The 16278-nt window shown below is 38.1% G+C and overlaps 1 protein-coding gene across 4 annotated transcripts in view; it reads right to left on the reverse strand.

The window, feature by feature from the left end:
* Positions 1-16278, reverse strand: part of snx29 (sorting nexin 29) — a 491480-nt gene that overhangs the window by 148910 nt on the left and 326292 nt on the right. For 3 of the 4 annotated variants that reach the window (XM_072560128.1, XM_072560127.1, XM_072560130.1), the window contains one exon: positions 3430-3485. The exons of the other annotated variant lie outside the window; for it this stretch is intronic. In XM_072560128.1, coding sequence (XP_072416229.1) covers positions 3430-3485 — 56 coding nt within the window. The remainder of the gene's footprint in view (positions 1-3429; positions 3486-16278) is intronic. 4 annotated transcript variants of the gene reach the window in all.

Raw genomic sequence — 16278 nt, forward strand, 5'->3', positions numbered from 1 at the left:
AGTTTTTTGAATATTAATAATAGAATTTAACTTCTGCTAAGAAAAAGAATGCTATCAAAACCAAGATACTTGCTGCCGAGGAAGTGAAAACTCAATTTTATTTTTAACATGCTACGCGAAGAAGTTAGAAATAGTAATGTAGGCTAAAAGGTTATGATTGATGCTTAGGTGTGTTGCTGTCTACTGTAAACTGCTATAGCCCGCATGAATTTGAGCTCAAAGATGAAAAATAGATTAAGGAATAAGATTCAGACAAGCAGTCAATCAAATAATAAAAGCAGTGGCAAATCGAAACACCTATTTGTGCAAATGGAAATACAAAATGAATAGTACAAAATGCATAAGTGTTAAAGATAGGAAATTACCAACAACAATAAGTAAATGCAGAGAATAGAGATCAACAAACTGGAGGGTTGGCCAAGATTATCTTCCACCAAAATGAATTCAATCAAAATGTGACAAATACTACAGCCGATCAAAAGATTTCCAGCAGATTTCAAAATTAAAATATGAAACCTTGAGTTATTTAATTTGACAATCTAGTAAATTGGCAGCAATTACCTAAAATAACTGAAATCCAGAAGGCAAAAACAATACTAAGCTTGAGTAATTGATCACCAATGTGGAAATCAAAATTAAACACATTACATAACACAATGTCACTGTCGTACTCATAAGAAATTATAGTGTCACTGATACAGATCATAAAATATCACTTAGAATGCTATTTATTATCATATGATGCACATTTGCCAGATCTGGATTATACCGTTAACTTAAAAAATTATTGAGGAATAAGTAGTAACAGTATCCATCCTGCCATGCTTGAAATAAGGTCTTCATTCCCCTGTGAAATAAAGATGCACCAAAACACCACCATCATCATTTTCTGCATCATATACAAATTAAGTAACGGTACATTTATGAACTATGGTTTTATGGGTAGATATTAGAGGGTTTGGTGTCCGTGTGCTGAGTCAGACAATATTGCCAAATTACAAAATGCTCTCATAAATGCACATCCAAAATCAGTTTGTAATGTAACAAGAATACCGATTCACACTATTCAAAGGAACAGTAGCTACATTATCAGATTGCCATAAATCTCTTTAAAATGGTTATGCAGGGATGTAAATGGCAAAACAAAACTCTGGAAACCCAGTGATTATTTCTGGACCTCCTCTTGACTGCATCAGGTGCATTATTTCATAAACAAAAATAGGAATTTCTGGAGATCTCAGTAGGTCAGGCAGCATCTGTGGAGAGGAAACAGAGTTAAAGTTTCGGGTCCAGCAACCTTTCTTCAGAGCCGACCCAAAACGTTAACTCTGCTCTCTCTCCATAGATACCGCCAGACATGCTTAGTTTCTCTAGCAATTCCGGTATTTTGTTTTGGATTTCAGGCACCTGCAGTCCTTTTTTTTGGTTAGCATTATTTAATAATATTACTTAATAAAAGCAAGACACTAAAGATATTGGATGTATTCCTATGGTGTTCTTGGGGGCTATTTGGCAGGGGACATAAAATTGGGCACCGTTACGGCAACCTGCAACTAACAAGGTAAAAACAATGACTGCAGATGCTGGAAACCAGATTCTGGATTAGTGGTGCTGGAAGAGCACAGCAGTTCAGGCAGCATCCAAGGAGCTTCGAAATTGATGTTTCGGACAAAAGCGGTTCATTCCTGATGAAGGGCTTTTGCCCGAAACGTCGATTTTGAAGCTCCTTGGATGGTGCCTGACCTGCTGTGCTCTTCCAGCACCACTAATCCAGAATCTGCAACTAACACCTACTCACTACCTAATGATTTAACTTGCAGCTGGGGAGGGGCAGTGAAGCCCAATTAAGGCTCTTAAATAGCCAAGTATGGGAAGGTATTGGCCTAGTGGTATTATCACTAGATTATTCATTCAGAAAGGCAGCTAATATTCTGGAGACCCAGGTTCAAACCCCACTATGGCAGATGGTGGAGTCTGAATTCAATAAAGAGTCTGGAATTAAGAGTCTAATGATGACCATGAAACCATTGTCAATTGTCAGAAAAAACCCAAATGGTTCACTAATGTCCTTTAGGGAAGTATATCTTATATCTTTACATTGTCTGGCCTATATGCGACTCCAAACCCAAAGCAATGTGGTTGACTCTTAACTGCCCTCTGGGCAATAAATGCTATACTAGCCTGAGGAGACTACAGACTTGCTGTAAAGTCCAGCTCTGCAGCATCCTTTTTTAGGGAGTTGCTGCTTTTTCAGCATTGGCTATCGCTCCCAGTGGCACCTCTAGATCAAGAGAGTGCCTGGTCATTTAAAAGCCCAGCTCTTCACAGATGGGGTGGAGATCCTGATGAAGTAGTATAGCTGCAGGAAGACTTAGTCATGCATGCTTACCCTTGACTTTTCAGACTGGGGTTGAGGTTGAAGAGTAGGGGGAGTGAGACAAAACCACCAGCTCCACATAAAACGTTAGCATTAATGTCATACCTTTTGGTCTTTCTGGTCCACAGAACCTAACACAATCAAATCAGTAGGGTGCAACTAAGTCTGTAATGATATCTTTAAGAACAAAAGGTAAATCTTTGATCCACTTCTTGCGTCTCCAAACTGTCAGTTCCAATTTCACATCTTATTGAATCACAGTAAGGACTGCCTCAGCTCCATGTTTCCCTGACTTATTTGACTCATCACAAATCACACTATTGTTCTTCCTCAAAATAACTTCCTTTCTCAGACTACCACTACTTTCATTTTAGGACTAAAACTTTGCTGTCCTAGCAAACTACTGTTCTTCAGAAATCCGGAGCGATCAGTTTATTGATTTGAAACCTTTCTCATTCTAAATAGTGGCCGATCTTTGACACAGTGAGGCCCAAAATGTCAGTGGGATACATTTTGTTTTACAGACCTGAGACTTTGGGGTGGCACAGTGGTTAGCATTGCTGCCTCACAGCACCAGAAACCCAGGTTCAATTCCAGCCTCAGGTGACTGTGTAGAGTTTCCACATTCTCTCCAGGTCTGCATGGATTTCCTCCAGGTGCTCTGGTTTCCTCCCACAGTCCAAATATATGCAGATTAGGTGAACTGGCCATGTAAATTGCCCATAGTAGGATGTGTAGTTTAGGTGCATTGTTCAGGGGAAACGCAGAGTAATAGGTAGGGGAATGGATCTAGGTGGATTACTCTTCAGAATATCAGTGTGATGTGTTGGGCCAAATGGCCTGTTTCCACACTGTAGGGATACTATGCTTTAATGAAATTATCTGTTAATAAAAGATAATCCATCTATCAACATGCGATCTTTCTTCGCCACAGGAACACTCAAATAGATCCTGAAACAAAGCTAGTATTGATGGCTGAGGTGACAAAATAAAATTCAAGTATTTCAATGAGAAAGAGTTGTAAGAATTATGTCAAGCAAAAGGCAACTTACATTTCAAAATCTGATAAACTTTGATCCTCAGAGGTTTGACTTAAATCACCAGGAACCTATTAAAGGAAAGAAAATGATCTTCAACTTGAGCAATTTGATACTTCACAAATTGAAAGTGGTATAATCTATAGACTATAATGTTTGCACTCTAATGCAAGAAGATAGATAACAGTCCTGAACGTAATTAACTTTTAAACAGTGTAAAAGGCAAATGGCAATATATAGAAACTAAATTTTAAGTGCAGAATAGCAAATATGAACTTTGCTAGGAAGATTCTTTATCTGTCACCAAACACTAAAGGAAGCTTTCACAGCAACATTTAGTTGCAGCCCCAATTATGCTTGTCAAAGAATATCAGAGTTTCATTCAGGAAATCTTGGGTTCTAATCACTGTCTGAGTAGATAATGAAAAATTTGAAACAGAATCCCTAACAGAGCACTTTAAATTAATAAATGGAGCTATATTGCACAAAATATTTGTCACAGACATACCAAAATGGCAAAAACAAAAGCGTCCAAGCCTTGACCCAACTATATAAGGCCAAGTACAGCGGATACTGGAAATCTGAAACAGAGAACACTGGAGAAACTCAGCAGGTCTACCACCATCTGCGGAGAGGGAGAAAGAATTAACATTTTAAGTCCAGGATGGCTCTTTTTCTGGACCCATCTATGTTATTTAGTAGCACCTGGATTGCAGTGGTCAAGGGAGCAGCTCACTATCAACTACTCAAGGACAACTAAGGACATGCAATAAATGATGGTCCAGCCAGTGAAGCCCTCGTCCATCAAGTGAATAAAAGAAGAGCATAAAAATAGGTGCCTGGTGCACTCAGTAACTCATCGCCATAAAAGTCTCTGAACTAAACTAATGAAACTATCAGAACTAAACTATCAGAACTAAACTATCAGTAGGTCCCATACAGATTACATTCTTTCCCTAGAGGAAGACACTTCATTTATTATGCAGGGAATGCCCTGTTTAATGTGAAGTTTTACAAGCTTACAAGCAATAAACTACACACCATTGATCCTGCTAAAGTCATAATATTATCAGGACCTTGGCTTGTGGGTTTATCGAGATACAAATGTAATATTGTGTAGAGTATAATAGTCAACCATCTTAGCCAGGTATAGAACATAGCTTGCACAGCAAGTGTGGTTAGCGTTGAAGGTGACAGTTTTGAAGGAAGGTTAAAAATGAAAACAATAAATAGATGTGACCAACAGGACATTTGGCCCATAATGTGAAAATAGCTTAATATCTGTGTAGATGAAAATTTTGATATGTGGCAGAGACAAACAGCTTTTGATTTGATTGTTTGGACTCTATGCCAAGCAAGACAAAATAGTGGTCATTTAAGAGAACTTAAGAAGGGAGGATTCATAAAATGGGCAAGGGAACCTCAATGTGCAATTCATACACATTCAATATAATATCAATTGTATTTCACCTGCTCATTAACATGATTGCTGTACGGAGTTGTATCGTTATATGCTAGCATTGCTTAAAGCTTGCATGCACTGTTTTGAGGAAACACGCCTAGTTGGCTATAGTTCTTGACATTATTCAGTCTATCTCGTCCGTGGCCAAAATTATTTTCATTGAAACAAGATATGTTCTTTTGAGATGAATGATTTTGCAGAACCTTTCAAGCATTTAGTTTGAAACAAGAACAACTTTTAATCTGATATTTAGAATTCTAAATTAAAGCAAACAGATGCACATGAATAACAAGTTCTGAACAACAATAAACAGAAATACACATCAGAACGCACAGATTCCAGCAGTAAAAATGAAGAATTCCTGCCAGCAAGATAAATTGTTCCTATAGCATGTTGCATCATATGAAACAGCTGAAATTTGTTTAACAACTTTATCTATTAAGTATTCCTTAATTAAACACATGGACTAATGCACATCAAACATATTCAAATATGCCTAAAAATGCTCAAATGCAAATCTATCTAAATATGCTGCTGTTACACTTAAATATGCTAAATTGTAGCCCAGTTACACAAGTTTGGCATTTCATTAAACTCATTGAGAGGTGGTCACAGTTATTTCAAATTAGATGAACAGCCTGAAAAGGATTTCAGAACAGTCACATTAAGTGACATTTCACTAATCCAATACATTTGTTGACCAAGCTTACAGTTAGTTTTTTTTTAAAAAAACGATGAACATCTGACAATTCATGAGGTTAAAGCTAGATTTGATTCTTTTCTTTCTGTCATGCAATTATTCACTCGATTTATATTAAGCCAATAGTTTTCTCCTTGCAAAATTATTAACATTACTGGTAAAATTCTGACAGTGGACTATTAAGTTTACCACAAAATGTAAGAATTTAACCGGAAATAATATAAGTACTTTTACAAAGACAAATCTATCATACAGAATGTTTCTATGCTTCATTATCTGAAACAGGTGTGTACATAGGTTTCAGTAGATGTAATAAAAGTCACTGCCCTCTAAAGTTAGAACATTTAAAATAGAATTAGATGCTCCTTGTACTTATAATAGTTACTCCTTCAAAACTACAATGGTAAAAGTGGATAATTGCTTCAAAACATACCACCTGATATAAATTGATTCTACCAGAATATTAAACCATAAGAAGCATTATGTTTTGTATTTCCTTTTTAAGAAAACATATTTTTGAACATAAATATTGATTCCCATAACCCTACTATGTTTTTGAATTTATTTTAGACTTTGCAATGGAATTTGACTGGGATATTTCACATTTCAATGGGAACTAAATTGTAATTAATGTATGCATTGCTTTTCCAGAGAGTACTTTTCTGTTTTGCTAAAAATCAGAACTATTCACAGTGCAGTTTATCTAGACCTGTGGCTAATATATACAGTTCCTGGCTTGCGTAAGTCCAATATGAGCCTGCCTGATGACCTTAAATTGGTTGCTGGTGTGATTCTTAGCACATTCCTGATGAAGGGCTTTTGCCCAAAACGTCGATTTTCCTGCTCCTCAGATGCTGCTGTGCTTTTCCAGCACCACACTCTCGACTCTAATCTCCAGCATCCGCAGTCCTCACTTTTGCCTAATTCTTAGCACACTCCAGTTTATTTCTAAGCACTGTCAAATAGCAAAATTACATTTAACGTTGGACATCATCTCTGAGGCTTGTAAGCATGGACTGGTTGAGCAGAACTGGTATGCTGCCTGCTGCCAATGGTCAACAGGACATATTGACTGAAACTCTAAGGTTTTGTGGTTCAATGACAATTATAGTCTATGTTTGCTTTGGGAGAGAGCCAAACTGAAAGGTCTACTGGCCCTGATTTGTTTCTTGAAATGTTAATCAGATCCCTTGTAAGACAGCTTGTCCCTCTGAGCTATTAATTTCATAGATCTCTACCAGAACAATAAAGTAGCAGCAGAATAATTTGTGCATCTGTTAGTGAAATAAAGCTAGGTAGCACACAGGTGCAGCAGGTAATCTGGAGGACTCATGGAATGGTGTCCCTTATTTCGAGGGGGTTTGGAGAATAAGGTGGGGGGGGGGAGAGTCTTACTGCAACTGCACACGGTGCTGCTGAGACCACGTCTGGAATATTGTGAGCAATTTGGTCCCATTATTTGAGGAAAGGTGTCATTTCATTGGAGGCAGTTCATAGAAGGTTCACTAGGATGATCCCTGCTATGGAATGATTGCCTTGTGAGCAAAGGCCAAACAGGTTGGGACTCTACTTAATGGAGTTTAGAAGATTATGTGGAGTTCCCAATGTTGGATGGGTTGGACGAAGTGAAAAATCACGCAACACCAGGTTGGACTATAACCTGGCTTTGTGTAATTTTTAAATGAGCATAAAAGAATGAGAGGTGATCTCATTGTATTATACAGATTTCTTAAAGGACTTAGCAGGGTTAATACTGAGAGGCTGTTTCTCCACATGGGAAAGTCTAGGATCAGAGGACATAGTCTCAGAAAAATGGAGTCAATTTAATACTGAAATGAAGAGGAATTTCCTCTCGTAGAAGGTTGAGTGTCTTTGGAACTCCTTGCCTCAGAGCTGTGGGGACAGTGTTCTTGTGTACATTTAAGGCTGAGATAAATTGATTCTCAATCAGTCGAGGAATCAAGGGTTACAGAGAAAGTAGACACGTGGAATATCAGATCAGTCATGAATGGTACAGCACATTCGAGGGCTGAACGGCCTCCTCCTGTTCCTATTTCCTACAGTCTTCTGGTCTATCCTTATCTTTTAACTAAATGAACCTTATGTGATTCCATAAAAACTGCTGATGCCTGAATCAAATTAACTAAAATTACTTTCAAAAGACCATGCTGGCTTGTGTTCTCCAAAAGAAATAAACAGCATTTAAGGTATACCTTAATATTGTACTAAAGTGTGTTAAAACTAAGATTACAAAGTAACATCAAATGTTACAGTAAAATGCATAGAACTCTAAATAACTATGCAAAACTAATATACAAAGGTTGTTTCACATCTTAAGTTAGAAAACTAAACCACTTATAACAGCTATATCCTTAAGTAAAATATCTTTTGCCTTGAAGCATATTCAGATTTATTTATCAGAGTTTATATTAGCTTGGGCCACATAAACAGCTATAAAACCGTAAACACACGACTTTATTTTTGACCTGTCGGGAGTTGGTATGCTCAGTTAACTGAACAGCTGGTTTGCAATGCAGTGTGTTGCTAACAGTGTCAGTTCAATTCCCACACCAGCTGAGGTTACCATGAAGCACTCTTCTCAACCTCTCCCCTTGCCTGAGGCACGGTGACTCTCAGGCGAAAATACCACCACTCGGTTCTCTCTAATGAGAGAACAGCCTTAAGGTCCAGCAGGACAAAGATGACTTTACCTTTTCATTTTTGACCTCAACCATTTAGATATTCTTTCTTATAGAAAACCATAATTAGACAGGACATAATTTAGCTTCTCACTTGCTTGAACATGTCATAAGTATTGGAAAATAACAATCTTATGGGCCCAATTTTGTGAATGAAAATGCTTTAGCATTTGATACTTTGCATAGTTTAGTAGCACTTCATTAATTCACCGTGTGTATTCGATTAAATGTATGTGCAAAGATGTACTTAAATTAATATCTTTTCAACAATTCTTTACAATCCCTCTTTAGCATTTTCCAGAGCCCCAAGCTCTTTTCTCATATGTCCAACTCCATCCTTACTTTCCGATTATTATGAAATCATTTTCTCTCAGAAGTATGTTTTAATGCCTTGATTATCTAAAATGTCTTCTTAAACTGACCATCTTAACTGAACATGTTCTGGACTCTTCTACAGTGCCATGCAGTTTCAATATTAGTCACTCCATATGTTTGTGACAGATGTCGACTCACTATAACTGCACTATTACAATGGAATCCCGATATTATGTTGCACTTATTGGTTTCTCCTTAATCATATTCAAAGCTTAAGGGTATCGATATGTGTGTGTGGGGAGGGCTTATTTCTCCCTTTCTGATCCCAATACCTTGGAATGATGATCAGTATATCAAATTAAGTTTAAGTCTCTTTAAAGAAAACATTCAGACAAGGATACAAACATTACCAAGAGAAATTTAGCAAATTACTGATATAATCTATACCTTTCTGATTCTTACTAATGCACTAAAACAGACGACATCCATAATGTTCAAAATCAATTTATTCTTATGTTTTCCTTTACTCTATCTCCTACCCTCGCTCACTTATTCCTTGTAAAAACTACACATTCCACGAGTTATTATCCTATCTGATTCAGAAGCATGTAAAAAACACTTGCAACACTTGCGATGATTCCTTTTTTCAGGAATTACACATTCCATCTGATTCCAAATCTGAACATATGTTATTCATTCTCCCAGTGTCTGTGTGGGTTTCCTGTCAGTGCTCTGGCTTCCTCCCACAGTCCAAAGATTTACAGGTTAGGTGAACCGGCCATGCTAAATTGCCCATAGTGTCCAGGGATGTGCAAACTAGGTGGATTAGCCATGGTAAAGGTAGAGTTACAGGGATAAGGTAGGGGGGTGGGTCTGGATGAGATGCTCTTGGGAGGTCAGTGTAGACTTCATGGGCTGAAAGGCATGCTTCCACACTGTAGGAGTTCTATCATTCTTAGATAATCATTCTTCCTGAGGGAATCACAGTTTCTTCTGCCTTTATCACAGACGCTTGATACCTAACTGGTTCAAAACAGAAGCTGGATTATCTTTTTGCTCAATTAATTCATACCCACCTTTGCACATTCATACTTAAAATAATGTTTAACTCTCCTGAGGATTATTCAAACCTTTCCAAAAAAACTTATTATAATCTCTAATTTCCCATAGTTCAAGATCTTACTCCTCCTTTACCTCAGCATTTTTGTTAACCCCTGTGATTTTTCGCTAACTCCCAAGTTCCTGAGTGCCCAACTGACATGAGCTACATAAACTCAGCATTTCTTTTAAAGTCTTGATCTTCTTTGCATAACACCAGATAACCACTAATACTACAACGTAATATTATTCATGACACCTTTATTGCAAATCATCACACTCAAGAACATCTCTTACCTATTAGAGGAGCACAGTAAATTCCAAAGTTATTTGCATACCAGGACATAAAAACAACAAGTTAGTCACATTTGCTTGCTTCTTACCTTAAATAGTATTTTACTTGGTAACTCACCAAATCATACTAAAATTGTTTCAATATAAATAATCTCAACTTCACACAATAATGTGGTTGCGTAACAATATGTTTAATTTATTTCTCTTCAAATAAAAGGTATCTTCCTTGATACTCAAACTTGTAAACCACCTGAACTGTTTTTACATTTACTTTTTACTTAAAATTAAATATTCTATTCATCACTTTTAAACTGAAATATATTTTTTTCCTTTAGGTGAACAGAACAGCAAAAATAAATTCAATCCTGCCGTCTTAGAGTTGTTAGCAGGTGGTACAGCACACACACTTCTAATTAGACCAGTACTGAACCGATATCACACTGACCACTTGTGTGGTCACCAAAATATCTTTTTAGCTTGATGGCAGCACCCAGTTAGTATAGAAAGCAATTCAAGAGTTTACTGCAAAGTAGCAGTGGATACAGGTAGCTTCACCTACAGTTCAAATTTTGATGCACCTTTTCCTTCCAGGGTTACTGAATTAAGCTGAGAACTTAAATCGAAGTGATGGCCATATTCCTTTTCATAACTTGCACAATATACAGAGTGTGATGATTTCATTGGGGTAGCTTTCATCATGCAGGACAATTCTGATACATCCCATCTCAGTATCAAGCTAAATATAAGGTAAAAGCAAGGACTGCAGATGCTGGAGATCAGAGCTTAAAAATGCGTTGTTGGAAAAGCGCAGCAGGTCAGGCAGCATCCAAGGAACAGGAGAATCGACGTTTCAGGCATAAGCCCAACGTTTCCTGAAGAAGGGCTTATGCCCGAAACGTCAATTCTCCTACTCCTTGAATGCTGCCTGACCTGCTAAATATAAGGTGAGCAAATGACTACAGCCCTATTAACAGTAAGATTGGTCTTCTACCCTGTGATATTGTAGGAATCCCAATGTATATATTAACCAATGAATACAGGTTTTTGGGAGAACCCATGGACAGAGGAGAAGGAAATCATTTGATCACTCCATTTCAATGACAAATTTGAGCACAGGATGAATTTTATTTAGTTGTGTACAGAAATTATTTGAAACTGCTGTAGTCTAAAACATGGGTTGAAAAGTATGGTGCAGGAAAAGCGCAGCAGGCCAGGCAGCATCCGAGGAGCAGGAGAATCAATGTTTCGGGCATAAGCCCTTCTTCAGGAACGAGGCTGGTGTGCCAAGCCGACTGAGATAAAAAGTGGTGGTGGGGGGTGTGCTGAGAATACGATAGGTGGAAGGAGGTGAGGGTAATAGGCCAGAGAGGGGGTGGGGGCGGAGAGGTCAGGAAGAAGATTGCAGGTCAAGAGGGCGGTGCTGAATCCGGGGGTTGGGACTGAGATAGGGAGGGAGGAGGGGAAATGAGGAAGCTGGAGAAATCTACATTCATTCCGTGTGGTTGGAGGGTTCCTAGGTGGAAGATGAGGCGCTCTTCCTCCAGACGTCGTAAGGTCAGGGTCTGGCGATGGAGGAGGCCAAGGACCTGCATGCCCTTGGCGGAGTGGGAGGGGGAGTTAAAGTGTTCAGCCACGGGGCGGTTGGGTTGTTTGGAGCGGGTATCCCAGAGGTGTTCCCGGAAACGTTCCGCAAGTAGGCGGCCTGTCTCCCCAATGTAAGGAGACCACATCGGGTGCAGCGGATATAGTAAATGATGTGTGTGGAGGTCCATGTGAATTCAACTCTGGTCTCTAGCATCTGCAGTCCTCACTTTCTCCCAGTAAACTAAAATATCATAAACAACTCCTCCAAAAAGACCCCACCATCAGGGATATATTTCCCTCCCCACCCCTTTCCGCCTTCCGCAAAGACCGTTCCCTCCGTGACTACCTGGTCAGGTCCACACCCCCCTACGACCCACCCTCCCAACCTGGCACCTTCCCCTGCCACTGCAGGAACTGTAAAACCTGTGCCCACACCTCCTCCCTCACCTCTATCCAAGGCCCTAAAGGAGCCTTCCACATCCATCAAAGTTTTACCTGCACATCCACTAATATCATTTATTGTATCCGTTGCTCTCGATGTAGTCTCCTCTACATTGGGGAGACTGGGCGCCTCCTAGCAGAGCGCTTTAGGGAACATCTCTGAGACACCCCCACCAATCAACCAAACCGCCCCGTGGCCCAACATTTCAACTCCCACTCCCACTCTGCCAAGGACATGGAGGTCCTGGGCCTCCTTCACCGCCACTCCCTCACCATCAGACGCCTGGAGGAAGAACGCCTCATCTTCCACCTCGGAACACTTCAACCCCAGGGCATCAATATGGACTTCAACAGCTTCCTCATTTCCCCTTCCCCACCTCATCCTAGTTTGAAACTTCCAGCTCAGCACTGTCTCCTTGACTTGTCCGGACTTGTCCGACCTGCCTATCTTCTTTTCCACCTATCCACTCCACCCTCTCCTCCTTGACCTATCACCTTCATCTCCTCCCCCACTCACCCATTGTACTCTATGCTACTCTCTCCCCACCCCCACCCTCCTCTAGCTTATCTCTCCACGCTTCAGGCTCACTGCCTTTATTCCTGATGAAGGGCTTTTGCCCGAAACGTCGATTTCGCTGCTCGTTGGATGCTGCCTGAACTGCTGTGCTCTTCCAGCACCACTAATCCACTAAGAGGTTATTGGTCATTCCAGCTAAATTTTAATTATATACAAATTGCAGTGCCAGTGTGATGCCCAGCATGTTGACCATACATCCTATTGATTGGTGAACTGCATCAAACAGCACATTCCAGTGACTATTTGCAGCAGGCAGTGGGATGATTGAGCTGAACCAGCCCATGCTTACAAACTTCAGAAAACCATGTCTAACATTAGATGTAATTCTGCTTTTGGACAACATGCATTAGCTAATCTAGACTGTGCAAAGAATTACAACAGAAACAAATTTAAGATCATCAATCACACTCTTATTATGATGTATTTACATAGGTTAGAATCTACATATATTAAAACACATGATTTTTTGTAAGCAAAATTCATAAATACAATGCATTCTTTTCACTTGGAAAAAGATGTAATGCAGACTGCCAATTTCTGCTGCATTGCAATACCCTGACCAATCTAACAACCTACCTGGTCTGAGAACTGAGATCAACAGCTAAGTGTTCCTACTGCATCTTAATGCAAATGTTGGCCTAACTAATCAAGGTCCTTTGCTAATGATGTCTAACATGTGCTTCTTTCTCAAGTTTATTCTTATGTTCTAGGCCTGACAAGTGCAAGACAAAAAGTTTCAAGTTTGTGTTTCTTGTTAGTAATTGGTTTAATTCCTGCACCTCAGGTCACCATGAATGTCCTACATTTTCAACCTCACCCCTTGCCTGAGGGGTGGTGAGCCTCAGGTTAAACTCACCATCAGTCATCCCTTTCTAATGAGTAAGCAGCGTAATGGTCCACTGGGACTCTGGAAACTTTATTTTTATAAATGCTGATTAATAACATTCCAATTAAAGTTCATAATCCTTTGCTCATCCAGATTTGGTTAAAAAATTTGTAATTTTATTAAATGAATCTGGATGGAGACCTTTCTATCGAGGTATGCAGTTTCCCAATATTATACTTCTGCATCATTCAAGTGACATTTAGACATACATAAAAAAAAAAGACTTGACGTAGACAAGACAACTATAAAACATGATGTGGATCTGTTCATTATTAAGAAATGTAAAGCCCAAGTGGAGCTAAACCTTAATTATAATACAAGAGTAAAAATATTGTTTTTGCCTCAATTTGGTGAGGCAATGAACAATAGAAAGTAATGAGTGCCTTCACACATTCCTACCGAACAGCTACATCATTTGAAAAAGTTGATTTCAACTGGAACGAACATCAATCAGTGTAAAACAGGCTGGCAATTATCTCCGCTTTATTCTATCCTACTATTAAGGACAAATTTGAGCTTCATTTTTTTCTGTGCAGAATTTAAATCTCATCCATGTTGATTTTTAAAACTATCCAAAACTACTTAGCCATACTTTTCTAATATATGGCATCTGTTTAAAAATATCACCCTGTACTTGTTGAATAACATTGTCTCCTTCCATTTAATGAATTCAACAAGTGATCTATGATTCCTAATTGCAGTTTACAGTAACTAGCAAACATAAGTCCAAGCAGATAATTTTAGTGAGATTCATATCTTCTTTCCAATCCTCATATTCAGAAATCACACAACAAGGTTATAGTCCAACAGGTTTATTTGAAATCACAAGTTTTCAAAGCACTGCTCCTTCATCACCTGACTGAAGGAGCAGGACTCCAAAGCTTGTAATTTCAAATAAACCTGTTGGACTATAACCTGGGGTCATGTGATTTCTGACTTTGTCCATCGCAGTCCAACACTGGCACCTCCACATCTACCCTCATAGTGTTTAGTCTTTCTTTAAGATTTGTTGCAACTACCTATTTGACCAATTCAGTTATTCACTTTTATTTAACAACTTCTGATTTCATGGCAATAATCACATTCCTCCAAATGCTTTCCTTATTTCTTGTCTCTCTAACATTTTTGAATTAGATTATTACTCTTGTATTATTCTTAAAATTAAAGCTTTAACTCCAATAGTGTTTTATCTCACTTATATTAGGATTTAACCCAACATTATGCGAAATCTAACAATACTCTTTCTCCGTCCCAAACTATAATATGCTCTCCATATTACTATCATGGCTGTAATACTGACAACTAGTGGATTTCATTTATTTCTTTGCTTAAATGTTGTCTGACATTTTTCCTTTCTTTGTCGAATTTCCTTGGAGTTAAATCTAGTTATAGTTATTCAGGTATTTTAGCCCCTCTTTCCAGTATGAAGGACAATTTAAATCTGCATTCATTCCACTTTTATGTAACTCAAAGAAGTAACATAAAATTTTCAAATCTGTTCTGTAATGCTGAGAGAGATAAACTAAAGATCAAGAGAACTAAACACTAAGAAGCCACGCAACACAAATCTAGTGAAGCTATCACAGCATCATTTGTAGACCTGCCATTCTAACACTAATCTTGTAAAGTGCAGGCTTTGATAAGTAAAAACTTAACATAATCATAGTTTATTACATTGTTACATATTGTGCCTAAATATTCTGCTAATTCCAAGAAGTTAGGGACTTGTAGTCTAAATTCTAAATCCACGAAAAATTAGATCATTCATTTCTGTCAAGCACAGACTTATTGAGAAATGCCTACAATCAACATTTTCACTTTTAAATTACAACACTGCTTTGGAAATAAAAGGTCTGTCATTCAGAGTTCAAAGCAAATGGCCTTCCACTCCATTTTGCAATGACATTAGGAACAACTGTACTATAAATTTTAATCAAATATCATGGTTTAAGACACAAATATTCATAATCTCCCTATAGAAATCTGATTTCCAGGATTAATCATATGTGATTTGAGCATTACATAGAACATGGAACATTACAGCGCAGTACAGGCCCTTCGGCCCTCAATGTTGCGCTGACCTGTGAAACCAATCTGAAGCCACTATTCCATTCTCGTCCATATGTCTATCCAATGCCCATTTAAACAACCTTAAAGTTGGCGAGTTTACTACTGTTGCAGACAGTGCATTCCACGCCCCTCCTACTCTCTGAGTAAAGACACTTAACATACTAATCAGTTCATAATACATTGTTCATGATAATAACAGTCCATACTCCAGTAATATTAACTGAGGTTTGGGACATCTAACATCTGTACAAAAATGCAATCTTCATTTTCGTACAGCCTAAAAGTGGACTGGATAAGATACAAAAATAAAGCAAGTTTTAAACCATTTAAGAAAAATAAAATAGAATTAAAGAATTAATAGTAATTTCAATATGCTGCTTCAACAACTTATACAATAGATCACTAAAATAGTGATATAAAGTATGATATACGATTTGGGAATTACTCTATGATCTCTGTTCCTTTCACCAGCCTGCCTGATCATCATCAGCAATTTTTCCAACTTAAAAAGCAATATAATTGCACATAAAGTACTAATTTATAACCTTTCAAAGTATTATATGTTATCATGCTTCTGTCCATTGTGAAACTATCTGAATCCCATACAACAACAAAACAATTTAACTAATATTTTATCAAAATAATACATAAATTAAGAAACCCATGAGAGTATTTTCCAACAAATGTGAAAATTAACTAAACTTGCTGGCAAGAAAATTGTTTAGCCTAAAATATTTA

This window comes from Chiloscyllium punctatum, chromosome 40 (assembly GCF_047496795.1).
Source record: "Chiloscyllium punctatum isolate Juve2018m chromosome 40, sChiPun1.3, whole genome shotgun sequence".
Classification (NCBI taxonomy): domain Eukaryota; kingdom Metazoa; phylum Chordata; class Chondrichthyes; order Orectolobiformes; family Hemiscylliidae; genus Chiloscyllium; species Chiloscyllium punctatum.